Source organism: Anomaloglossus baeobatrachus, chromosome 6 (genome assembly GCF_048569485.1).
Source record: "Anomaloglossus baeobatrachus isolate aAnoBae1 chromosome 6, aAnoBae1.hap1, whole genome shotgun sequence".
Classification (NCBI taxonomy): domain Eukaryota; kingdom Metazoa; phylum Chordata; class Amphibia; order Anura; family Aromobatidae; genus Anomaloglossus; species Anomaloglossus baeobatrachus.
Genome location: NC_134358.1, coordinates 512,784,744 through 512,812,027, shown reverse-complemented (window position 1 = coordinate 512,812,027; position 27,284 = coordinate 512,784,744). Strand labels below are relative to the sequence as shown.

Genomic DNA, 27,284 nt, shown 5'->3' with positions numbered 1-27,284 from the left:
GTATAGCTTCTGCCTCCGGAGGACACACAAAGTACTACACTCAAACGTGTAGCTCCTCCCTCCGTGCTATATACACTCCCTGGATGACAATCTACCCAGTTCAATGCTTTGTGTTTCAGGAGGATCACACACTTGCATTCTCTGATATTTTTTTCATTTTTATTTTAATTTTAAAGATTTGGAAGAAAAGCGGGTCCAGTCTGGACTCCCGGCATGTCCCTTCACACCCCACTCTGTCGGCGGTGCTGTTAAGGTTGACTTTATAAGGCTGGAGCCTTCACATGCCGCGCTCCTTCACATCCTCTGTCGAGGCTCTGGTTTGAAGTGGGAGCCTCCACGGTCCTCTCTGCTTGCAGAAGACCGGTCTCCATCCGCAGCCCTGTCTGGTTCCTGCTGGAAGGAGCGTTTAACCCCCACTCAGGGACATGGCCCTGCGTCTCAAAAGCTAAGTATTGAGACGTTTTTCAGGGGTCCCGGGTACTTTTATTAGGGGGACAGTATGTGTTTTAGCGTTACTGTAAATTCCGGCCGGTTCTGGGGGTTTCCCCTGAGAACCGCGCCGAAGGTGCCTGCTCGTCGGCCGCTTTTTAAAATCTAGGCCCCGGCTTCAGTTTGGGCCTAGTTTCGGTTTCGGCTTCTCTGCATGTTTTGCATACAGCGCCGCCCACCGCCCGACCAGCAGAGGGGAGGGCACTCCTCTCTGGGGAGATGTTCCCTCCCCTGTATCTCTCCCTGTATCTCTCTGCCCTCCGTTTTTCCCGCTGTTGGGCTTATACACGCCCCCCCTCCTTCTCCCAGCGCCATTTTCTCAGCGTTCTTACACTGGAAGGCGCTGGATGCTGCATACTGTTAGGAAGGCTGACGCTTCACAGGGTCTTTGAGCGGTGGAATCCGGAGGGCACACAGAGAGCGGCCTGGTAAGCCACAACCTTCGGTTGTGGACTTTATTACACTCTCAGGGCATTCTACAGGAGTGTATTCTTGCTGCAGAGCTTCCACCTCAGCAGCATGTCTGTCACCCGAAGCAAGGCTGCAAACATGTACGCTATATGCACTGCATGTAAGCTCATTCTGCCAGAGCCAAGCACATACCCACATTGTGATGCCTGTGCTAATATGGTTGTGTCTCAGCCTGGAGCCTCCTCAGGGGTCCCTCCGGCTGCTCCGGCCCCGGTGGCTGAACCCCCGGCTTGGGTAGCTTCCTTCTCACAAGCTATTTCCCAGTCTTTTGCCGACTCCATGGGGCAGTTGTCCCGGACACTGCTGTCCATGCATCAGCCCCCTTCTCAGGGTGCCTCTGCGGCTCCGAGCTCTGCAGAGCCCTCAGAGCATGTCCTAGGACCCCGTCCCCCTAAACGGAGACGCAGGGAACCTTCTCCTTCCTCGTCCCACGGCTCTGATTCACAAGCCGAGGTGCAGGGCGAGGAGGATTCGTTTACTGTGGGCTCAGACGCTACCTCTATGTACCCCATTGACTTGTCTGAGGGTGATGCGGATGTTAGTGACTTGATTGCGTCCATTAACTCCGTACTGAACCTCAACCCACAAGAGTCAGAGGAACATCCCTCTCTGGTAGAGGTACACCAGTTTACCTCTCCTAAGAAACCTAGGAGTATGTTTTTTTAACCACTCCAGCTTTCACACCACTGTTAACAAGCCCAGGGCCTGTCCTGACAAACGTTTTCCGAAGCGTAGTTCAGATGACCGTTTTCCTTTTCCACCAGAGGTGGTTAAGGACTGGGCCCAGTCCCCAAAGGTAGACCCTCCGGTGTCCAGAATCTCAGCCCGCACAGTCGTAGCTGTGGCTGATGGCACTTCTCTTAAGGATCCCACTGACTGCCAGGTTGACCTTCTGGCCAAGTCTGTATATGAGGCGGCAGGAGCCTCGTTCTCCCCGTCTTTTGCGGCAGTGTGGGCTTTTAAGGCAGTCTCTGCCTCTCTGGCGGAGATTCATTCCCTCTCCAGGGACTCTATTCCTGAGACGGATGCCTTAACTTCTCAAGCTTCGGCTTTTGCATCCTACGCCATGTCTGCCATCCTGGAGGCTTCTCACCGCACGGCGGTGGCCTCCGCTAGCTCCCTCGCGATCCGCAGGATCTTGTGGCTTCGAGAGTGGAAAGCAGACGCTTCCTCTAAGAAGTACCTTGCGAGTCTCCCTTTTGCTGGGTCCTGGCTGTTTGGGGAACAGCTGGATGACATAATTAAGGAAGCTACTGGCGGGAAGAGTACTTCCTTGCCACAAACTAAAGCCAAGAAACCTGTCCAGGGCAGGAACCAAGCGAGGTTTCGTTCCTTTCGTTCCTCTAACTGGTCATCCTCTAAGCCCTCGGCCTCGTCCACTACCGCAGCCAAGGATCGTAAATCCAACTGGCGCGCAAAGCCGCGTCCTCAAAAGACCGGAGGAGCCGCTGCCACTAAGGCAGCCTCCTCGTGACTATCTGGCCGCGCCAGCAACGTCCTTGGTCGGTGGCAGGCTCTCCCACTTTGGCGACGTGTGGTTGCAACACGTCTCCGATCAGTGGGTGCGGGATATCATCTCCCACGGCTACAGGATAGAATTTTCTTCCAGCCCGCCAAACAGATTTTTTCTGTCCACCCCCCCCTGCTCCAAAGCCGCCGCCTTCTCTCAGGCCGTGGCATCCCTGCAGGCCAACGGTGTAATTGTTCCGGTTCCCGCCCGGGAACGGTTCAGCGGTTTCTACTCAAACCTCTTCCCCAAAAAGGACGGTTCCTTCCGACCCATCCTGGATCTCAAGCTTCTCAACAAGCATGTTCAGGTGCGGCACTTTCGCATGGAATCTCTGAGATCGGTCATTGCCTCAATGACCCAAGGAGATTTTCTGGCATCCATCGACATCAGAGATGCCTATCTGCATGTGCCTATTGCGGTTTCACGCCAGCGTTGGCTACGCTTTGCGATCGGAGAGGAACATTTCCAATTCGTGGCTCTCCCCTTCGGCTTAGCCACGGCCCCTCGAGTATTCACCAAGGTCATGGCAGCAGTGGTTGCGGTCCTGCACCTCCAGGGGTTGGCAGTGATTCCTTACCTGGACGACCTTCTAGTCAAGGCCTCATCCAGTGCAGACTGCCAGCGGAGTGTCTCTCTCACTCTCGCCACGCTAGTTCAGTTCGGGTGGCTTGTCAACCTGCCCAAGTCCACTCTGACCCCGACCCAGGTGCTTTTGTACCTAGGGATGCAATTCGAGACTCTGCCGGCACTTGTCAAGTTGCCCTTAGTCAAACAGCAGTCCCTTCGTCTGGCGGTGCGCTCTCTGCTGAGGCACCGCCGTCATTCCATCAGGCACCTCATGCAGGTGCTGGGTCAGATGGTGGCGTCCATGGAAGCGGTTCCCTTTGCTCAGTTCCATCTGCGTCCCCTGCAGCTGGACATTCTCCGCTGTTGGGACAAGCGGATCTCTTCCTTGCACAGGCAGGTGGCTCTGTCATCACAGACCAGGAGCTCCCTTCAGTGGTGGCTTCGGCCCCTCTCTCTGTCTCAGGGACGCTCCTTCCTGACTCCGTCCTGGGTGATCCTCACCACGGATGCCAGCCTCTCCGGTTGGGGAGCAGTATTTCTCCATCACCGAGCACAGGGCACTTGGACTCCGTCCGAATCAGCCCTCTCGATCAATGTGCTGGAGATCAGAGCTGTGTTTCTAGCTCTCCTAGCCTTTCACCACCTGTTGGCGGGCAGGCACATTCGAGTTCAGTCGGACAACGCGACAGCGGTTGCCTACATGAATCACCAGGGCGGGACTCACAGCCGTCTGGCGATGTTGGAGGTTCAACGAATCCTCCAGTGGACGGAGGACTCCAAGTCCACCATATCTGCAGTCCACATCCCAGGCGTGGAAAACTGGGAGGCCGATTACCTCAGCCGTCAAACCGTGGACAGCGGCGAGTGGGCCCTGCATCCGTCAGTGTTCAGATCAATCTGCCGCAAGTGGGGCACTCCGGAAGTGGATCTAATGGCATCCCGGCACAACAACAAGGTTCCGGTTTACGTGGCTCGCTCCCACGATCCTCAAGCCTTCGCAGCAGACGCACTGGTTCAAGATTGGTCTCAGTTCCGTCTGGCCTATGTGTTTCCCCCTCTAGCGCTCTTGCCCAGGGTTCTGCGCAAGATCAGAATGGAGGGCCGTCGAGTCATACTCATTGCTCCGGACTGGCCCAGGCGAGCTTGGTACCCAGACCTGCTCCGTCTGTCCGTAGAGGTGCCGTGGCATCTCCCGGACCGCCCAGACCTTCTCTCTCAAGGTCCGTTCTTCCGCCAGAATTCTGCGGCTCTGATTGACGGCGTGGCTCTTGAGTCCTGGATCCTGACGGCTTCAGGCATTCCCTCTGAGGTCATCTCCACCATGACTCAGGCTCGGAAGTCTTCCTCGGCCAAGATTTACCACAGGACTTGGAGGATTTTCCTGTCCTGGTGTCGCTCTTCCGACCATGCTCCTTGGCCGTTCTCCTTGCCGACCATCCTGTCTTTTCTACAGTCCGGTCTACAGCTAGGACTGTCCCTCAATTCCCTCAAGGGACAGGTGTCGGCTCTGGCGGTATTGTTCCAGCGGCGTATCGCCCGACTGGCTCAGGTGCGCACCTTCATGCAGGACGCATCTCACATCATTCCGCCTTACCGGCGGCCTTTGGATCCCTGGGACCTTAATCTGGTCCTCACGGCCTTACAGAAACCCCCCTTTGAGCCTCTCAGCGAGGTTCCCTTGTTTAGACTTTCACAAAGTTGTTTTTCTAGTAGCCATAACTTCTCTCAGGAGAGTTTCTGATTTGGCTGCGCTCTCTTCGGAATCCCCCTTTTTGGTGTTTCACCAAGACAAGGTGGTTCTTCGTCCGTCTCCGGACTTTCTCCCTAAGGTGGTGTCTCCTTTCCACCTTAACCAGGACATTTCATTGCCTTCTCTTTGTCCGGCCCCTGTGCATCGCTTTGAAAAGGCGTTGCATACCTTGGATTTGGTGCGGGCGCTCCGAATCTATGTGTCACGCACCGCCGTTTTTAGGCGGTGCACCTCACTTTTTGTGCTAACCACTGGTCAGCGCAAGGGTCTCGCTGCTTCTAAACCGACCCTAGCTCGTTGGATCAGGTCGGTTATCACCGATGCCTACCAGTGTTCTCAGGTGCCTCCCCCGCCAGGGATTAAGGCGCACTCGACCAGAGCTGTCGGTGCCTCCTGGGCTTTCAGGCACCAGGCTACGGCTCAGCAGGTTTGTCAGGCTGCCACGTGGTCCAGTCTGCACACTTTTTCGAAGCACTACCAAGTGCATGCTCATGCTTCGGCAGATGCGAGCTTGGGCAGACGCATTCTTCAGGCGGCTGTCACCCATTTGTGAAGTTAGGTTTTGCCTACTTCTCAGTTTGGTTTATTCCCACCCATGGACTGCTTTGGAACGTCCCATGGTTTGGGTCTCCCATAAGGAACGATAAAGAAAAAGAGAATTTTGTTTACTTACCGTAAATTCTTTTTCTTATAGTTCCGACATGGGAGACCCAGCACCCTCCCTGTTGCCTGTTGGCAGTTTTTTTGTTCCGTGTGTTTCACCGGCTGTTGTTAGTAGTCAGAGTTCCGGTTATTCCGAGTTTTACTCTATCTCTACTTATGGGTGGATGTCCTCCTTCAGCTTTTGCACTGAACTGGGTAGATTGTCATCCAGGGAGTGTATATAGCCCGGAGGGAGGAGCTACACGTTTGAGTGTAGTACTTTGTGTGTCCTCCGGAGGCAGAAGCTATACACCCATGGTTTGGGTCTCCCATGTCGGAACTATAAGAAAAAGAATTTACGGTAAGTAAACAAAATTCTCTTTTTTTTTTTTTTGTTTCCCCCTGACTGAATTACTGAGAAATACAGCATTTTTGAAATCTACAGTATGTCAATTCCTTAATCGTATTTTTTGTAAGTGAAAAAGACGCTGAAGAAAAACAATCATTTTTGCAGCATTTTTGGTGAATAAAACTAACATGTTAAACTTTCTGTAGTAGACAAAGCACACATATAATCTGCACCCAAAAAAAGCCACAAAAACACAGCAAATTGGGTGTCTTGAACATAGCATTTTGATTGCCAAGAGCAGAGGTTTTAGCTAAAGGGAAAAAAAGGTTACAACGATGCATGTGAACATAGCCTTACTGACTACAGGGTTAAACCTCTTTAAAATATACTTTAAATGTCCAATAAAGAGTTCCGCTTATATTAACACACAGTAGGTGTATTGCTGACATTTATGGGACTTTTAAGGCCATGTGCCCTCAGGAGAAAGTAACCGGATTTTGCAGCGGAAAACCAACGGATTTTCTAGATAAATCCGTTGGTTAACTCAAGTACAGACACTCCCCATGTTATCCTATGGGATTTGGGGAGTGCTGTATCAACGCTGCGGTATTTTGCGGCTGCAGTAAAATGCTGCAGATTTCCCGCAGCCGCACGTAACTGCATGTCCATTATTCATGCGGAATTATCTGTGGAATTCCCGCTTCTCGACTATGGAGATGCAGAGCGGAAATTCCGCAGGAATTCCACACGGTTTCCGCAGGTTTACCGCAACCGCTCCGCAGATATACCGCAGCAATGGATAGCTGCGGATTCCGGGAAGTTGCTGCGTGATTCTGTGGAAATACCTGTAGAAAAGTCCGCAGGTACGATCTCCCATGGGCACATAGCCTAAAGATGGAGGGGAACCTTATCTGCTCTTAGTTCTTTGTAGCGGAAGCTCGTGGTAGATCAGTGCCGTCCCCTAATTCACACGGAGTATCCTGTGTGATGTAGCACCTACCTGCTCTCCTGACTTCTGCTTTCTCTATGTCATCTCTTACAAGCAGGAGGCAGGGGAGACCGAATGGAAATGCATCTCCTTGAAATACTTTAAAGTACCTGCACTCCTTGTAAACACACAGTCCTAGTCAGAACTATAACAAAAAAGGCCTATATCTCCGGGGCCATATTACTCAGGGGAGCGGTAAGAATAACATATGTGCAAAAACTGACCAAGTTTGACCTAGTGACAAGTCCTCTTTAAAATGTTATCATGGTTTCATGCTGATGGATAAATCTGGCTATCCTGTCTGCATTCAGATCTCCTATTAATGGACTTATTTTGTGTCAGAAATTTGCACCCAAATTGTGGCGCATTTTTTGGCGCACGTTGTTGCATTTTAGGCCATGCCTCTATTAAGCATAGAGCAGGTACAAAAAGTGTCTAAAACGTGTAATAAATATACCTTGATAATATGCCCATCTAATTGCATATGAAGGACTATCAGAGGAATAAGCATGTTGTGGCTGGCTGGGGAAGTGTCTGCAGGGATATGATAGGTAGCAGACACCAGCGACAACTGGACCTTTAGATTTTACGTGCTGTATTCATGTTTAAGCAGTTCTTTCATTTTTCTGCTGATCGATGTGATTTAATCACTGATTCTTAAAACAGGACTGTGTGCGCCATCCGTATGCAGTGGTGGTCACACGAGCGCATCTCCCCCTTTCACTCATTCTCTATGGGGTTCGGAGATGATACCCGGGTACAGTGCTTGGCTTTTTCCAACAGCCCCGTAGCGTATAAAATGAGCTGTGACTACCCCCTATCTGATCAATTGGGGTACCAGGGGTCTGACATCTAAAGTTAAGAATAACCCTTTAAGCTCACAGTCAAATTTATGAAAAGCTTTTTAGGAATGCCTTTTATTGGTGTGACCAGACTGTGTCTCCTGTCTTACTAGGTGCTCGGTGAATGCGGCTCCTCAGCAGATGTCTGCAGCAGCAAAGGAGGTTGAACGCTTTTTGGCTGGGATCCATCGGAATAAAAAAGAGCGCAAAGCAATCCGGCCTTATATCGTTGAGGTAAGGCACACCGTTCAATACCAAAGTCATGTTATGCCTATCTTTACTTAACTTAATACTTTCTAGACTACAGAACCTGTGTGTTGTTACAAATGATCACTACAGACTCTATAACAGGGTGAACAAAAAAGAAAAAAAAACCTTTGATTATTTACATATATATTATATTATATATATTTTTTTATTTTTTTTCTCCAATGTTGTAGATATCAGCAAATAGTCATAAATCAGATTTTGGTGAGAGGTGGATAATTTTGGGAGGGTTTAATCATCCAGGCCTTCAGGGATAGGAAACGCGTAGCTGATAGTTTACGAGTGAGTCTATAAAAATAGACTAAGCAGGGTGTGGGGAGGAAGGAGTGAATTTGCTGAGGGAGGGGGATAAAAAAACCTCCTCAGCATCAATGTCTTTTAGCACAAGACAGAAAACAATATATCATGGATTATAGGAGGGGAAACAGACCATGAATGAAGCTGTGCTTCTTAACAAGAGATGAAGATGGCAGCACCAATGATGCACACAGACTTCACATTCAGCCTGTTACTGAGAGGACCCCCCCCCCAAAAAAAAAAAAAGCAGAAAAAGCTGAAACTAGGGGCACTTTGCAAACTCCATGACAGAGATTATGGGAATAAATGATGGCATGAACATGACAGACTGAAGCTTTGTTACCTTGAGTTAAAGAGTTACACTAAATGTAGTGTAGTGTTCCAGATCAGAAATGTCCATAGCCTCTAATGTTGTGATAAAGACCATAAACAGAGTCCAGCACTGTGCCCCAGCTGGCTTTTCCTAGCGCCACTCAAGGTGATTGACAGGCACCTCCCATAGCGAGAGACAATCAATCGCCTAGAGCCGGGCTGGAAACAGTTGTCTCTTCTTTGCCACTGTATAGTTTATAGTTTCTAGGACTCTAGCTGGAGAAAAGTATACCTGTCTATAATTATTAAAGAGGGGGAGCCAGCACTGCCTAAGAATGGCATGCAACAAATAAAAAGTGTAAAATTCACAAATTCATTCCTACTGTACTATAATACAAAATGAGATTTTTAGCAAACAATTTATCAATAATTTGAGCCACCCCTGCCACGTCACGGCAAATCTCAATAGGGGTGTCCTACTCTAAATTATATAATTCACCTAAATATTTTAATAAGCAGAACCATATAAAAGCAATTTATGTACCTGTGCCATCTCAGAACCGCTCCCATGTTGCAAAGACAGATAACTGTGAATAAAGGCAGTCCAGGTGCCAACATATGCAGCAAGGCCACAAGGTCTGCCGTGTGTGGCGTTCGCTGCACATGCTGGGACCTGGATTGCCTTCATTCGCAGTTGCCTTTCCTTGAAAACATGGGAGCGGTATCTGAAATGTTCTAGGTATATGTGTTGCTTTAATATGGTTCTGCTTTTAATTAATTGAGGAGGCCGCATGGTACAATGTAAATAATAAACATAGAGTGGGACCCCCCTATTGAGATTTGCCGTGACGTGGCAGGTGCGGCTGAAAATTTGATCAATTATTTGCTAAAAATCTCATTTGCATTATAGTACAGTTGGAATAATATGTCAATTTTCACTTTTAATTTTTTGCATGCCATTCCCAAGCAATGCGGGCTCCCCCCTTTTTGCTGGCTGTAATTACGTATCAGGCTCTGATTCATGTTGTCTATGGTTTGGGCAGTGTGAATACGATGACAGACTATTTTATATTTCAGGTTTATCAAAAATCAGTAACCGCCATGCTGCCGCCATACATTCTGACAAATGATAATATTTAGGATGTTTTTGTTTTTAATATTTTTTTTTTTTTTCGCAGAAATCTTTAAATCCTGCCTTAGTTGGACAAGATGGTTCACACAAGGGCACCAGAAAGCTAATTCATGTAAGTTGCTAATTTAACACATTTCATCTCTTCTTATCACTTGCATTTTATATATGATTACATATAAACTTAGAGGGGCAGATTTATTATTATTATTATTATTATTATTATTATTTATTATTTTAGCACCATTTATTCCATGGTGCTTTACAAGTGAAAGAGGGTATACGTACAACAATCATTAACAGTACAAAACAGACTGGTACAAGAGGAGAGAGAACCCTGCCTGCGAGGGCTCACAGTCTACAGGGAATGAGTGATGGTACAATAGGTGAGGACAGAGCTGGTTGCGCAGTGGTCTACTGTACTGAGGGCTATTGTAGGTTGTAGGCTTGTTGGAAGAGGTGGGTCTTGAAGTTCCTCTTGAAGCTTTCCACGGTAGGGGAGAGTCCGATATGCTGAGGTAGAGCGTTCCAGAGTTTGGGGGAGGCACAGGAGAAATCTTGTATTCGATTGTGGGAAGAGGAGATAAGAGAGGAGTAGAGAAGGAGATCTTGTGAGGATCTGAGGTTGCGTGCAGGTAGGTACCGGGAGACTAGGTCACAGATGTAAGGAGGAGACAGGTTGTGGATGGCTTTGTAGGTCATGGTTAATGTTTTGAACTGGAGTCGTTGGGCGATGGGAAGCCAGTGAAGGGATTGGCAGAGTGGCTAGGCTGGGGAATAGCGAGGGGAGAGGTGGATTAAGCGGGCCGCAGAGTTTAGGATAGATTGGAGGGGTGCAAGAGTGTTGGAAGGGAGGCCAGAGAGCAGGAGGTTGCAGTAGTCGAGGCGGGAGATGATGAGAGCATGCACTAATGTTTTTGTTGATTCTTGGTTAAGGAAAGCACGGATCCGGGAGATATTTTTGAGTTGTAGTCTGCATGAGGTGAAGAGGGCTTGGATGTGTGGCTTGAAGGATAGAGCAGAGTCGAGGGTTACTCCAAGGCAACGAGCTTGTGAGACTGGGGAGAGTGAGCAACCATCAAGTTTGATGGAAAGTCTTGTTGGAGGAGATGAGTGAGGAGGAGGAAAGACAATGAATGACAATGAGAAGGATGAAATAGCAGACAGACATTGTAGAATTTTGGTTAGTAGAGAGGTAATGTCAGGTCCAGAGAGGTAGATCTGTGTGTCATCGGCATAGAGACAATACTGAAAGCCGTGGGACTCTGAGCTGTCTCAGGTCGAAGGTGTCGATGGAGAACAGCAGGGGTCCAAGAACTGAGCCATGGGGGACACCGACAGATAGGGGGCGAGATGAGGAAGTGGTGTGAGAATGAGAGACGCTGAAAGTTCGGTCGGTTAGGTATGAAGAAATCCAAGATAGGGCCAAGTCTGTGATGCCCAGAGATGATAGAATCTGTAGTAGGAGGGAATGCTCTACTGTGTCGAAGGCAGAGGACAGGTCCAGGAGGAGGAGGATGGAGTTGTCGCTTGGCTTTGGCGGTTAGTAGGTCATTAGTGACTTTTGGTTAGGGCAGTTTCAGTAGAGTGATGTGGTCGGAAGCCAGATTGTAGCCGGTCAAAGAGGGAAGAGGAGGAGAGGTATGAGGACAATTCAAGATGGACATGCTGTTCCAGTAGTTTTGAGGCATAGGGGAGAAGGGATATGGGGCGATAGTTTGACACAGAGAATGGGTCAAGGGAGGGCTTTTTGAGGATGGGTGTAATGGACGCATGTTTAAAGCATGAGGGGAATACACCACTTGTTAGTGTTAGGTTGAAGAGATGGGTTAGGGCTGGGATGAGGACTACGGTGATGTTGGGGGATGAGGTGCGATTGGAGCGGGTCAAGTGCACAGGTGGTTAGATGTGATCTTGAGAGTAGAGTGGAAAGATTGTTTTCGGTCATGGTGGAGAAGCTGGATTTGGAGGAAGAGGGCTGAGTAGCTATGATGGGGGGGTCGTGGTGATTGTGGGCCAAAGCTTGCTCCGATGTCAATTTTCTACTTTAAGAAAGAGGCAAAGTCTTCAGCTGAGATGAGGGGAGAGGGAGGTGGTGCTGGAGGACGGAGGAGAGAATTGAAAGTGTTGAACAGCTGTTTAGGGTTGTGAGAGAGAGGATATGAGGGATGAGAAGTAGGTTTGTTTTGCAGCAGTGAGTGTGGACTTGAAGGTGGTGAGGGACTCTTTATATTCAATGAAGTGCTCAGTGGAATGAGACCTCTTCCATCTGCGCTCAGCAATTCTGGAAGCCCGTCTCAGTTCTTCAGTCTGACTCGTGTGCCAGGGTTGCCTGTTCATTGTGTGAGTTTTGGTGTGTGCGAGTATTTTGAAGACCATTGGGTGAGGCCGAAGGATGAAGTGAGTGTTAGAAGTTTGGAAACAGATGAGTGGGAAGTGTCAATGAGGATGTTGAAATCACCCATGATGATGGTGGGGATGTCGGTGGAAAGGAAGTGTAGTAGCCAGGTGGTGAAGTTATCAAAAAAGGCAGTGGCTGGCCCTGGGGGGCGGTAAATGACAGCCAGTTGAGGGTTGGAGGGGGCGTAGATGCGTACGGAGTGCACCTCAAAAGAGGGAAGAGTAAGAGAGGGTGGTAGTGGAATTGGTGTAAAGGTGCATTGGTAGGACCGGAGCAAACAAACTCCTCCACCATGCTTGTTACTGGGGCAAGGGGGTGTGAGAGAGTTGGAGACCGCCATAAGAAAGTGCAGCAGGAGAGGCTGTGTCAGAGGGGGTGAGCCAGGTATCTGTGATGGCAAGAATGGAATGTTTATTAGTGATGAAAAGATCATGAATGTAGGAAAGGTGGTTACACACAGAGCGAGCGTTCCATAGAGCTCCTGTTAGTGAGACTGCGGGAGCGGGGACTGGGTGGATGGGTATGAGGTTAAAGAGGTTGCGGAAATTTGTGATAGGTTGTGGATGAGGGTTTGAAGTGACAATAGGGATGTGGTGAGGAGGACCTGAATTAGGAGAGATATCTCCAGCAGTGAGGAGAAGCAGAGAGAGTGTTAGTAGGTGAGAGCAGGAGAGGCCATGAGATGGTCGTGTGTGTCTGGAGACACTGGGTGAAATGTGGAGGAAAATGTGAAGGGAAGATGAGATGGGTGGGGAGGATGGAGGGAGAGATTTATTATCATGTACTAAAGTGTTGGGATAGGCTGGCAGGTTGGCACCAGTTTATCAAGTTTTTCTACCATGTTTTTTGGTAAACAATCACAGATCTGAGCTGGAGTTTGCAACCTGTGCCAACATAGTGTGTTCCCTGTGGATGAATATAGCGAAAGACTGTCACATCTTGGAAAGGAGCAGTGCACTCGTAATTGACAGTTTGGACCGGTGATATTTTTTGCGCTGCTGGCCAGAACGGTGCCCTCGCCAATGCTGCAGGCAGAAGTTTTGCCTCTACAGCAGTGGAGGCTCAAAGTGGCACTGGAGTGCTGACGAGCTCTATACAAAAGAGCTTGTATGTCCGGCACGTCTTATTTAGAATATTTCAGTAGAAGCCGGTAACCCACGTAAACTATAAAAATTATAAATCCCTCTTTTCTTAAGAATGGAGAGTATTTTTAAAGGGAATTTGTCAGCAGTTTTTGCTAGCTCATCTGTGAGCAGCATGATGCAGGGGCAGAGACTCTGAATCCAAAGATGTATCACTGATTACTGGGTGCAGCAGTTGTGACACAATCAGAGCTTTTAGATTTAGCAATGTAGCAAAGATGAAAAAGCTCCCCCACCCACACCCCCAGGCTCTCTATATACAATGTCTATAGATAGTGAGCTGCTAATCAGAGGGGGTAGGGGCATTGTCTGATTCATGTAGTCCAGGTGATTAAAACCTTCAATATAAGTAAACAGCACACAGGGTAATAGATGATACATCATTGAAGTGTGTGTCAGCCTCTATCACCTGCGGTCTTCAAATTACATAGCAAAAATCTGCCGACAGATACCATTTAACAAGTAGATTTCAAAGAAGCTCGTTTTTATAAGCCTTTTGCATTATATAATTATGAAATTACCCCTTTAGTCTGTCAGGTCTCTGAACATTTATACATTGTATTAAGGGAGATTTCACAAGGACCTAAGAAGAAATTTTTGCTTTTAGAACTATCACCTTACAGACACAACAAGTGTTTATGTTTGATCTATTTTTGTATGTTAAAATCATGACATTGTGCTCTTGTTTTCACAGGATCCAACTTTCAAGCCTTGTCAGATGAAGACTCACTTTTCTCTGCCATTTCCAGTAAATTATATTGGTGAATGTATAAGGACGGTCCCTTACATGCACGCTGACTATGCCAGGTAAATTTATTTTATACCGGTTTTAAATTGTATATCTCCTTTTATATTTTCTTTGTCGCTCTATTGGGAGACCCAGACAATTGGGTGTATAGGCTATGCCTCCGGAGGCCGCACAAAGTATTACACTCAAGTGTTAAGCCCCTCCCCTTCTGCCTATACACCCCCGTGCTCCCACGGGCTCCTCAGTTTTTTGCTTTGTGCGAAGGAGGTCAGACACGCACGCACAGCTCCACAGATTGGTCAGCAGCAGCTGCTGACCATGTCGGATGGAAGAAAAGTGGGCCCATATAGGGCCCCCAGCATGCTCCCTTCTCACCCCACTTTTGTCGGCGGTGTTGTTAAGGTTGAGGTATCCATTGCGGGTACGGAGGCTGGAGCCCACATGCTGTTTTCCTTCTCCATCCCCCTCAGGGTTCTGGTGGAAGTGGGATCCTATCGGTCTTCAGGCACTGAGACCGTGCTTCATCCACATCTCCTGTGGAGCCTGCTGGATAGGAGCCGGGTATCGTTCAGGGACATGGCCCTGCTACTTGAAGGTACTCTGTGTCCCCGTGGGGACCGCGCACAGCAACACTCCAGCTTTGCTGGGTGTGCTAGTGCACCGGGGACCGCGGAACTGACCGGGTTAATATGTGCCATTACACACTCAGCGTTGCTGAGTGTGTTTATGTAGAGGGACTGCCGCATTGACCGCCGCTGCCTTGGAAATACTGCGGCGCGGCTGGGACTTGTAGTGCGCCGGGGACTTCCACGCTGGCAGCGCTTTTACAGCGGCCGCGTTTATTACTAGAGTCCCCGGCTTTTTGCGGCCTAGTTTCCTTTCCTCCCGCCCATAGCCCTGACAGGCAGGGGAAGGGCGGGACGCTGCATAGAACGAGCAGCACTGAGGGCTGGAGCATGCTTTGCATACTCCACCCCTCTCACTGTGCACAGTGCAGGCACCAGTTCCCGCACTTTCTGGGTCACGCCCACGGCTACCTCCTCTCCTCAGGATGCATTCCTGTCAGCTCCTCGGACGCTGCAGAGGGGGACAAAGTCTGGGAGACCCAGGCAGGGACTCTGGTGGCCTCACAACCGCTTTAAGCGGGTGGTAAGCAGCACCTGTGGTGCTAGCCCCATTGTGCAGTAGTGTAACATTATATGTTTATTTTACACTGTATAGTGCACAGTTGATTTCTGGCTATATACCCTATTGTGTTGCTCAGGGAAGATAATAGCATGGCGCCCACGAAAGGCAGGGGTGCCAAAACACAGGCTTATTATGTTGCCTGCGCCGCATGTACGACCCCGCTACCGGCAGGTTCCACTGACCCTCATTGTCTGCACTGTTCGGCCCCTGTGGCACTTGCTCAGCCAGAGCCTCTGCTAGGGGGGGCCCAGGGGGAGCCACCTGCTAACACTGTTCAGGTGACAGGGACGGAGTTTGCAAAACTCTCTGAGACTATGTCTAAGATACTAGAAGCCTTGCAGTCCAGGCCGGTATCTCAGCACAGGGACTCTGTTGATTCTTTGTTCCCTGGCCCACCTCTGCTGGACCAACAATGTCCTCCCGGGGTATCTCATGGATCCCAAGCTGAGGGTTCTGACACAGACCCCAGCCCCAGACCGACTAAGCGAGCTCGCTTAGATTTTCCCTCGACATCATCATATTGTTCAGGGTCTCAGCGAGGGGAATCGCTGGTCGATGACGCGGAAGTAGCTGATCAGGATTCTGATCCTGAGGCCGCTCTCAATCTTGATACTCCGGACGGGGACGCCATAGTGAACGACCTTATTGCGTCCATCAATCGTATGTTGGATATTTCTCCCTCAGCTCCTCCGGCGGAGGAGTCAGCTTCTCAGCAGGAGAAATTCCGTTTCAGGTTTCCCAAGCGTACACCGAGTATGTTTCTGGACCACTCTGATTTCAGAGAGGCAGTCCAGAATCACCATGCTTGTCCAGATAAGCGTTTTTCTAAGCGCCTTAAGGATACACGTTACCCTTTCCCCCCTGACGTGGTCAAGGGCTGGACTCAGTGTCCCAAGGTGGATCCTCCAATCTCCAGACTGGCAGCTAGATCCATACTTGCAGTGGAAGATGGGGCTTCACTCAAAGATGCCACTGACAGGCAGATGGAGCTCTGGTTGAAATCCATCTATGAAGCAATCGGCGCTTCTTTTGCCCCAGCATTCGCAGCCGTATGGGCGCTACAAGCTATCTCAGCAGGTCAAGCGCAAATTGACGCAGCCACACGCACGTCCGCGCCACAGGTGGCATCCATAACCACTCAGACGTCGGCATTTGCGTCTTACGCTATGAATGCTATCCTGGACTCTGCGAGCCGTACGGCGGTTGCAGCCGCCAATTCGGTGGTACTCCGCAGGGCCTTGTGGCTACGGGAATGGAAGGCAGATTCTGTTTCCAAAAAGCGCTTAACCAGTTTGCCAATTTCGGGCGAACGATTGTTTGGCGAGCGTTTAGATGAAATCATCAAACAATCCAAGGGAAAGGATACATCCTTACCCCAGCCCAAACCGAACATACCCCAACAGAGGAAGGGGCAGTCGAGGTTTCGGTCCTTTCGGGGCGCGGGCAGGTCCCAAAGGAACTCTGATGCATGGCGGTCTAAGTCACGTCCCAAACAGACCACCGGAGGTGCCGCTACCAAAGCGGCTTCCTCATGACTTTCGGCATCCTCACTCCGCATCCTCGGTCGGTGGCAGGCTCTCCCGCTTTTGCGACACCTGGCTGCCACGGGTTAAAGACCGTTGGGTGAGAGACATTCTGTCTCACGGTTACAAGATAGAGTTCACCTCTCGTCCCCCGTTTCGATTCTTCAGGTCATCCCCGCCTCCCGAGCGAGCCGAGGCTCTTCTGCAGGCGCTGGGCATTCTGAAGGCAGAAGGAGTGGTGGTCCCTGTTCCTCTGCAGCAGCAGGGCCACGGTTTTTACTCCAACTTGTTTGTGGTCCCAAAGAAAGACGGGTCTTTTCGACCTGTCCTGGACCTGAAACTTCTCAACAAACACGTAAAGACCAGGAGGTTCCGGATGGAATCCCTCCGCTCCGTCATCGCCTCAATGTCCCAGGGAGATTTCCTTGCATCGATCGATATCAAGGATGCTTATCTCCACGTACCGATTGCTCCAGAGCACCAGCGCTTCTTGCGCTTCGCCATAGGGAACGAACACCTGCAGTTCGCAGCACTGCCGTTCGGCCTGGCAACAGCCCCACGGGTTTTCACCAAGGTTATGGCTACTGTAGTAGCGGTCCTCCACTCTCAGGGTCACTCGGTGATCCCGTACTTGGACGATCTGTTGATCAAGGCACCCTCTCTAGAGGCATGCCAACACAGCCTCGACGCTACCCTGGAGACTCTCCAGAGTTTCGGGTGGATCATCAATTTTCCAAAGTCAAATCTGACACCGGCCCAATCGCTGACATACCTTGGCATGGAGTTTCATACCCTCTCAGCGATAGTGAAGCTTCCGCTGATCAAGCAGCGGTCACTACAGACAGGGGTACAATCTCTCCTTCAAGGTCGGTCACACACCTTGAGACGCCTCATGCACTTCCTGGGGAAGATGGTGGCAGCAATGGAGGCAGTTCCTTTCGCGCAGTTTCACCTGCGTCCTCTTCAATGGGACATCCTTCGCAAATGGGACAGGAAGCCGACGTCCCTCGACAGGAACGTCTCCCTCTCGCAGGCGACCAAAGCTTCCCTTCGGTGGTGGCTTCTTCCCACTTCATTATCGAAAGGGAAATCCTTCCTACCCCCATCCTGGGAGGTGGTCACGACGGACGCGAGTCTGTCAGGGTGGGGAGCGGTTTTTCTCCACCACAGGGCTCAGGGTACGTGGACCCAGCAAGAGTCCTCGCTTCAGATCAATGTTCTGGAAATACGAGCAGTGTATCTTGCCCTGAAAGCGTTCCAGCAGTGGCTGGAAGGCAAGCAGATCAGAATTCAGTCAGACAACTCTACAGCGGTGGCATACATCAACCACCAAGGCGGCACACGCAGTCGGCAAGCCTTCCAGGAAGTCCGGCGGATTCTACTGTGGGTGGAAGCCACGGCCTCCACCATCTCCGCAGTTCACATTCCAGGCGTGGAAAACTGGGAAGCAGATTATCTCAGTCGCCAGGGAATGGACGCAGGGGAATGGTCCCTTCAACCGGACGTGTTTCAGGAGATCTGTCGCCGCTGGGGGGTGCCGGACGTCTATCTCATGGCGTCCCGACACAACAACAAGGTACCAGCGTTCATGGCACGGTCTCAAGATCCCAGAGCTCTGGCGGCAGACGCCTTAGTTCAGGATTGGTCGCAGTTTCAGCTCCCTTATGTGTTTCCTCCGCTGGCACTGTTGCCCAGAGTGTTACGCAAGATCAGGGCCGACTGCCGCCGCGTCATCCTCGTCGCTCCAGACTGGCAGAGGCGGTCGTGGTACCCGGATCTGTGGCATCTCACGGTCGGCCAACCGTGGGCACTACCAGACCGACCAGACTTGCTATCTCAAGGGCCGTTTTTCCATCTGAATTCTGCGGCCCTCAACCTGACTGTGTGGCCATTGAGTCCTGGATCCTAGCGTCTTCAGGGTTATCTCAAGACGTCATTGCCACTATGAGACAAGCTAGGAAACCAACGTCCGCCAAGATCTACCACAGGACGTGGAAAATTTTCCTGTCGCTGTGCTCTGCTCAGGGTATTTCTCCCTGGCCTTTTGCTTTGCCCACTTTTCTGTCCTTCCTTCAATCTGGACTGGAAAAGGGTTTATCGCTCAGCTCCCTTAAGGGACAAGTCTCGGCGCTCTCTGTGTTTTTTCCAGAAGCGCCTAGCCAGACTTCCTCAGGTACGCACGTTCCTGCAGGGGGTTTGTCACATCGTCCCTCCTTACAAGCGGCCGTTAGAACCCTGGGATCTGAACAGGGTACTGACGGTTCTTCAGAAACCACCATTCGAGCCAATGAGGGATATTCCTCTTTCACGCCTTTCGCAGAAAGTGGTTTTTCTAGTAGCAGTCACTTCACTTCGGAGAGTGTCTGAGCTAGCAGCGCTGTCATGCAAAGCCCCTTTCCTGGTGTTTCACCAGGACAAGGTGGTTCTGCGTCCGGTTCCGGAATTTCTCCCTAAGGTGGTATCCCCCTTTCATCTCAATCAGGATATCTCCTTACCTTCTTTTTGTCCTCATCCAGTTCACCAATGTGAAAAGGATTTGCACTTGTTAGATCTGGTGAGAGCACTCAGACTCTACATTTCTCGTACGGCGCCCTTGCGCCGCTCGGATGCACTCTTTGTCCTTGTCGCTGGCCAGCGTAAAGGGTCACAGGCTTCCAAATCAACCCTGGCTCGGTGGATCAAGGATCCAATTATCGAAGCTTACCGTTTGGCTGGGCTTCCGGTTCCCTCAGGGCTGAAGGCCCACTCTACCAGAGTCGTGGGAGTGTCCTGGGCTTTGAGGCACCAGGCTACGGCTCAGCAGGTGTGCCAGGCGGCTACCTGGTCGAGCCTGCACACTTTCACAAAGCACTATCAGGTGCATACCTATGCTTCGGCGGATGCCAGCCTAGGTAGACGAGTCCTTCAGGCGGCGGTTGCCCACCTGTAGGAAGAGGCCGTTTTACGGCTTTTTTACGAGGTATTATTTTACCCACCCAGGGACTGCTTTTGGACGTCCCAATTGTCTGGGTCTCCCAATAGAGCGACAAAGAAGAAGGGAATTTTGTTTACTTACCGTAAATTCCTTTTCTTCTAGCTCTAATTGGGAGACCCAGCACCCGCCCCTGTTTTTTGTGTACACATGTTGTTCATGTTGAATGGTTTCAGTTCTCCGATATTCCTTCGGATTGAAGTTACTTTAAACCAGTTTATAATTCTTTTTCCTCCTTCTTGCTTTTGCACCAAACTGAGGAGCCCGTGGGAGCACGGGGGTGTATAGGCAGAAGGGGAGGGGCTTAACACTTTTGAGTGTAATACTTTGTGCGGCCTCCGGAGGCATAGCCTATACACCCAATTGTCTGGGTCTCCCAATTAGAGCTAGAAGAAAAGGAATTTACGGTAAGTAAACAAAATTCCCTTCTTTGTGATACTTTGTCACAAGAAGTCTATGATGAGAGTTTTTGTGGCCACCCTGTGGTTGATATGAATCACTCCATCAAGGGTTTTGCTGCCATGTTGCCAAATTACAGAGTTTGTTCCATGAGAAATTGAAAACCTAAAGGGTAGACAACTCTCTATATTGTATATGACTGTTTAGATTGAAATTGTCTAAATATTCAGTTTTATTTGTTTTCCATGCAGCCTCTGTTTACTTGCACGAGTAATGACCGCAAAATTCCTCCATGGGGAGATCCGAGAAAAAGGAGGCGCCTATGGAGGTGGGGCCAGGCTGAGTTTTGATGGCGTTTTCACATTTTACTCATATCGGTAAGAAAAAGAAATCACTTCATGAAAACCCAGCTGTAAGAGAGTAGATCTCATGTTTGCTCATTTACAGAGATCCTAATGCACTGTCCACACTGTCCACATTTGAGAAGGCCATAGACTGGGCTAAGTCGGGGAAGTTTACTGCACAAGACCTTGACGAAGCCAAACTGTCGGTATTCTCAGCTGTGGATTCTCCGGTTGCTCCGTCAGACAAAGGTACGTGAAGGACTTAAAGCGGCAGAATCGGGTGGTTGTTTGTAAAACGCTTGAGAAACGCTTCATAAGAAAAAAAAAAACAAAGACCTTTGGGGACTTGATTTAATTATGTATTTCTCTGATGCCTCATTGGGGGACACAGGACCATGGGTGTTATGCTGCCTATCTATAGGAGGACACGAAGTAGATGCAAAAGCATAGCTCCTCCTCTGCAGTATACACCCCCTGGCCGGGCCAGGCACCCTCCGTTTTAGCTTAGTGTCTATAGGAGGCACATCTCTGTAGACTACTGCAGCAAGAATTTTTTGTTTTTAGAGGGCAATGGTTCCTTCAGGGACCGATTTTCCAAAACCATCAACAGGCGGGAACGCGGCGTGTACACTTAGAGGTTTTTCTGTCCACCACTGTTGTGCAGGGATGGAGGGGGGGGAAGGGGAGTCCCTTCCCACCATTTTTTTGTTTATTATATTTTCTCATGCCGCCTTGTCAGAGCTAAGCCCTGCCCCCTACGACACTCGATAAGCCACGCTCCCTCACGAAAGCGCGCGTAACCCTCCTCACACAGGATCTGCAGAGCATTGCTGCAGAGCATTGCTCCCTCTTGTGATCAAAGCCTGTGGGCGTCTCTCAGAGCTGGCTTCCTCCTTCCCACAGGAACTGTGACGCAGGAGGGGGAAAGGGTCATCAGGGTTCTGGATGAGTTATAGCCTCACTTACATATTAAGTCTGCAGAGCATTGCTCCCTCATTACAATCAGAGTTTGTGGCTCATCAGCCAGGGGCTGCAGTCACATGTTTTATGCCCTGCACAACTACAGCAACAACTATAAGACTATTAATGTATCCTGCCACGCTGAGCTACTAGGGGATGATGGCACCTCTTCCTTCTGTGAGTCCGGTGCCTTTGTAGCCCCCGCCACTACCGCAGCAACCACTGCCAGCCCAGAGCCTACGGCTCCCAGTCCCCCAGAATGGGCACAGTTCCCAGAACCTGGTGCTGGCTATGCAACATCATCCTACACCCCTCGGGGCCCCTGGACAGAACGCAGCCTGATGACACCTCTATAGAGGGTCCTTCTGATAAGAATCAGCCCTCTGCTTCACCGGTTGCAGATCAGAAAAAGGGCATGACCCCCATGGGTCTCCTTCTGGGGTTCACAGATGGGGGTTCTCCCACATGTTCCGCGGTCTCTGAGGAGCCGGAGGAAGGGGAATGATGTTTGTACCGGGATGATTCCTTGGTTTCAACCTCCCCGAGCGATCAAGCTGCGATGGACTCCCTTATTGCAGCAATCTACCAAAACTCTGCATGTGGAAGATCTCCCATCCACTACTACTGACCCTGCGGTCTCCTTTAAAAGGGTGAAGAAACGTCAAAAAAAAAAGAGCTTTTTGACGCTGCTTCGGTATCTGTAAACTCATGGAGTCCCGGTACCCCTTTGGCTTAGCTGTCTCTAAGGGCTGTTCCGATCCGGCCTCGGTGGACCCTCACCCGGCTTCTGCCTGCCTGAAGGACCCTCCTGTCTTTTACTTGATGGATCCTCCTTCAAGGACCCGACAGACAGACAAGTGGAGCAGCTCGATCGCTCTGCCTCGAGGCCGCGGGTCCCTCTCACCTTCCGTGTGGGTCGCACAGGCACTAGGACTACCAGTTTTCCTCAGACCCTCACAGATGTAACTGTTCACATTGCTGCGGCGGCGGAGTACCTCATGCTACCTGCGCAGTTATTGCCGCCTCAAATACCATAGCCATCCATAAGGCCCTCTGGTTCCGATAATGGAGAGTGGACTCGGTCTCTAAGAAGCCTCTCCTTTCCAGACCGATGGTTTGCCGATCGTCTGGACAGGCTCTTTTTTTTTTTTTTTTTTTGTTTTTTTTTTTTTTGTCTGACGCCACGGGAGGAAAAGAGTACCTCTCTCCCTCAACTCTAGGATGTTTTTTACTAGACACGCAGGGCCCTACCTTCTCAGCCCTCCCAGAGTCCACCGAGTCCTGGCAGTCTAGACAAAGACAGAGAAGTCTCGTCCTTCTCCATCTGGGCCGCCGCCTCAGACCACAAATGGGTGTGATACCTTGTGTCTTCCGGTTACCACATTGAATTCTGGACCCGATCCCCTGGTCAGTCTTTTCTCTCAAACCCCCCCAAACGCTCCAAAACACCACGAGGCCTTCTCCTCAGCAATCCACTCCCTCCAAACGGCGGGGGTGATGGTACCTGTTCCGGACGGCGAGAGGTTCAAGGCAATACCTATCGTGGTCGCCAAAGAAAGACGGGTCAGTTCGTCCCATCCTGGACCTCGAACACCTGAGCAAACGTGCACGTAAGGAGATTCAGAATGGACTTCCTAGGGTCCATTATTACCTTTATGGGCGAAGGAGAATTCCTTGCTTCCCTAACTATCAGGGACGCGTACCTGCACATACCAATTGCTCCAGCTCACCAAAAGTTCCTCCGCTTAGCGGTTCAGGACTTCTTATTTTCATTTGTGGCCCTACCCTCTGCTCTGCCACAGCACCAAGGGTCTTAATTAAGGTCATGGCGGCCGCCATGAGTGCCCTTCACGCCAGGAGAGTGGCTGTTCTGCCTTGCTTGGATGACCTCCTCATCAAGGGCTCAACCAGCGTGCAGATCTCTGTGGGCACCCTATCCCGCTTAGGGCGGCTTCTGACTCCAGTCAAATCATCCCCGGTCGCGTCAAAATCTGTCACCTCCCTGGGCATGTCCCTGGACACTCTTCGGGGCTTGATATTTCTCCCTCAAGTCAAGGCGACCGCTCTACAACAAGCGGTACACTGCCCTCTACGTACTCCTGTCACTTCATACGATTCAGTATGAGAGTGCTAGGTACGATAGCGGCGGCTATAGAGACAGTGCTGCTCGCTTAGCCACACCACCGCCCACTGCAGCTTGCGCTTCTAGCTGCCTGGGTCAAGAGCCCCTTTTCCTTGGACGAACTTTTCACCTGACACCTTCAGTCAGGTATGCGCTTTACTGGTGGCTTCAGTCCTCTTCCATATCAAGGAGTTTTCTTTATCGTTCCTTTCGGAGACCCAGACCATGGGTGTTTAGCTTCTGCCTCCGGAGGACACACAAAGTACTACACTTAAGTGTAGCTCCTCCCTCTGAGCTTATACACCCCCTGGTGAGCCAATCCCAGCCCGTTTATCGCTTTGTGTTCAGGAGGCATACATCCACACATGCATTCTCATGATTTTTTTCTTTGGAAGAGATTGAAGAAGTGCGGGTCCACGTCTGGACCCCCGGCATGTCCCTTCTCACCCCACTGTGTCGGCGGTGTTGTAAGGTTGATTTCCAAAGCTGGAGCCTTACATGCCGTGCTCCTTCACCATCCCTCCTGGGCTCTGGCTTGAAGTGGGAGCCAGCACGGTCTCCATGCCTGGCAGGAGACCGGTCTCCATCCACAGCCCCTTGAGGATTCTGCTGGACCGGAGCACTCATCCCCAGGGACATGGCCCTGCGTCTCAGCAGCTAAGTACCTGAGATGTTTGTGTTGGGGGTCCCTGTTCTTTATTGTATGGGGAGAGTATGCTGAATGTATTTATTTTGGCATTTCCGGCGGGTTCTCTAGCTTTCGCCCGAGAACCGCGCCGATGGTGCCTGCTCGTCGGCCTCGCCGCTTAAATTTAGGCCCCGGCTTTGCCGGAGGCCTAGTTTCTGTTAACTACCCTCGCATGTCCCTCATGCAGAGGGACAGGCACGGCTCCTCCCGGCGGCCGTCCTGCACAGGGGAGGGACACTCCCCACTGCTGGGGCGTGTCTCCTCCCCTGCAGGTCTCTATGGCCCTCCAGTTCCCGCTCTCCTACAGGAACGCCCCCAAGTCCCGCCCCCTCTCCACTCCGGCGGCCATTTCTCAGGCAGAGTTCACTCTGCGCTGGGCCTTTCTGCACTCTGCATCCCTGCTGAGGTGCTGTGCATTGGGGGTCCGGGCTTCGGGATCTGGAGGGCACACAACACCGCTTCCAGCGGTCTGGTAAGCCACAGCCGGTCTCCGGTTGTGGACCTCTGTATATTCTCCCTGGGGTTCATTCTCTTGCAGAGCCCCCACTCCAGCAGCATGTCTCACACGAGGAGCAAGGCTCCAAAGCTTTATACTATATGCGCTGCATGTAAGCTCCTGCTGCCTGAGCCGAGCACCTATCCACATTGTGATGTCTGCTCTAACTTGGCAGTGCCACCGCCTGGAGTCTCACCCCCAGTGGTCTCTCTCCGGCTGCCTCTGCACCTGTGGCTGAACCCCCGGCCTGGGTAGAGTCCTTCTCTAGGTCTATATCCCAGTCATTTGCTGAGTCCATTGGACTTTTGTCCAGGACTTTAATGAATATGCATCAGCCCTCCTCACAGGGTGCCTCTAATGCTCTTGCTAAGGGTCCTTTAGGAGCCCTATCCTCTGACCTCCGTCCATCGGAGCTCACAGAGGATTCATCATCAGGTTCCAGACCCCGTCCTCCTAAGAGAAGGCGCAGGGTTTCCTCCCCCTCCTCATCCCGCGGCTCTGATTCAAGAGCTGACTCGCAAGATGAGGAGGATGCCTTTACAGGGGTTCGGAGGCTAACTCCATGTACCCCATCGATCTTTCCAAGGGTGACTCAGATCTTAGTGACTTGATTGCTTCTATTAATTCTGTACTGGATCTCAATCCGCCAGTATCAGAGGAGCAACCCTCTAGCAGAAAAGCACCAGTTTACCTCGCCTAAGAGAGCAAAGAGTGTGTTCTTTAACCACTCCAGTTTTCAGACCGCTGTGACCAAACCCAGGGCCTGTCCTGACAAACGCTTTCCAAATCGTGGTTCTGATGACCGTTTTCCCTTTCCACCTGAGGTGGTCAAGGAGTGGTCTCACTCCCAAAAGGTAGACCCCCCGGTGTCTAGGCTCTCAGCCCGGACCGTTGTGTCGGTGGCTGACGGCACCTCACTTAAGGATTCCACTGACCGTCAGATTGACCTTCTGGCCAAATCTGTGTATGAAGCGGCGGGGGCCGCGTTTTCCCCAACTTTTGCAGCAGTGTGGGCTCTCAAAGCCATCTCTGCTTCTCTAGAGGAGATGCATTCCCTCAACAAGGAATCTATGCCTGAGATGGTTGCCTTAACTTCTCAAGCTTCAGTTTTTTCATCTTATGCCATATCTGCCATGCTAGAGGCTCCTCACCGCACTGTGGTGGCTTCGGCTAATTCCCTCGTTATCCGCAGGATCTTGTGGCTTCGAGAGTGGAAGGCAGATGCTTCTTCAAAGAAGTTTCTTGCTGGGCTCCCTTTTGCTGGTTCCCGGCTATTCGGTGAACAGCCGGATGAAATTATTAAGGAAGCTACTGGCGGGAAGAGTACTTCCATGCCACAAACCAAGACCAGGAAACCCGCCCAGGGTAGGAATCAGTCGAGGTTTTGTTCCTTTCGTTCCTTCAACTGGTCGTCCTCTAAGCCCTCCGCCTCGTCCGCTAACTCAGCTAAGGATCAGAAATCCAACTGGCGCCCAAAAGCGCGTCCGCAGAAGGCCGCAGGAGGTTCTGCCACTAAGGCAGCCTCCTCATGACTCTCTGCCCGCTCCAGCAACGTCCTTAGTCGGTGGCAGGCTCTCCCACTTTGGCGACGCTTGGTTAATACAAGTCTCCGATCAGTGGGTGAGAGATATCATATCTCACGGCTACAGGATAGAATTCTCTTCCAGCCCGCAAAACAGATTTTTTTCTCTTAACTCCCCCCTGCTCCAAGGCCGCCGCCTTCTCACAGGCCGTGGCATCCTTGCAGGCAAACTGAGTAATTGTACCAGTTCCCGCTCGGCAACGGTTCAGAGGTTTTTACTCAAACCTCTTCCTAGTTCCCAAAAAGGACGGTACCTTCCGGCCCATCCTGGATCTCAAGCTTCTCAACAAGCATGTTCGGGTGCGGCATTTTCACATCGAGTCTCTGCGATCAGTCATTGCCTCAATGACCCAAGGGGATTTCCTGGCGTCCATCGACATCAGAGAGGCCTATCTACATGTGCCAATTGCAGTTTCACACCAGCGTTGGTTACGTTTTGCAATAGGAGAGGATCATTTCCAATTCGTGGCTCTCCCCTTCGGGTTAGCCACGGCCCCTCGGGTATTCACCAAGGTCATGGCAGCAGTGATTGCGGTTCTGCACCTCCAGGGGTTGGCAGTGCTCCCTTACCTGGACGACCTTCTAGTCAAGGCTCCATCCAGCGCAGACTGTCAGCGGAGTGTCTCGCTCAATCTCGCCACTGTAGCCCAATTCGGGTGGCTTGTCAATCTTCCCAAATCCACTCTGACTCCAACCCAGAGTCTCACTTACCTAGGGATGCAGTTCGAGACTTTGCCGGCACTTGTGAAGTTGCCCTTAATCAAACAGCAGTCTCTCCAGCTAGCGGTGCGCTCTCTGCTGAGGCCCCGCCGTTATACCCTCAGGCGCCTGATGCAGGTGCTGGGTCAAATGGTGGCGTCCATGGAGGCTGTTCCCTTTGCCCAGTTCCATCTGCACCCCCTGCAGCTGGACATTCTCCGCTGTTGGGACAAGCGGCCTTCCTCCTTACACAGTTTAGTGTCTCTGTCGCCACGGACCAGGAGCTCTCTTCAGTGGTGGCTTCTGCCCCTCTCCCTGTCCCAAGGGTGCTCCTTCCTGGCCCCGTCCTGGGTGATTCTCACCATGGATGCCAGTCTATCCGGCTGGGGAGCGGTGCATCTCCACCAC

General features: G+C 51.0%; 1 protein-coding gene across 2 annotated transcripts in view; it reads left to right on the top strand.

Moving 5' to 3' along the window:
- Positions 1-27,284, top strand: part of PITRM1 (pitrilysin metallopeptidase 1) — a 170,770-nt gene that overhangs the window by 129,876 nt on the left and 13,610 nt on the right. For both annotated transcript variants that reach the window (XM_075315477.1, XM_075315479.1), the window contains exons 21-25: positions 7,722-7,842; positions 9,663-9,728; positions 13,851-13,963; positions 20,237-20,362; positions 20,433-20,578. In XM_075315477.1, the coding sequence (XP_075171592.1) occupies positions 7,722-7,842; positions 9,663-9,728; positions 13,851-13,963; positions 20,237-20,362; positions 20,433-20,578 (572 nt within the window). The remainder of the gene's footprint in view (positions 1-7,721; positions 7,843-9,662; positions 9,729-13,850; positions 13,964-20,236; positions 20,363-20,432; positions 20,579-27,284) is intronic.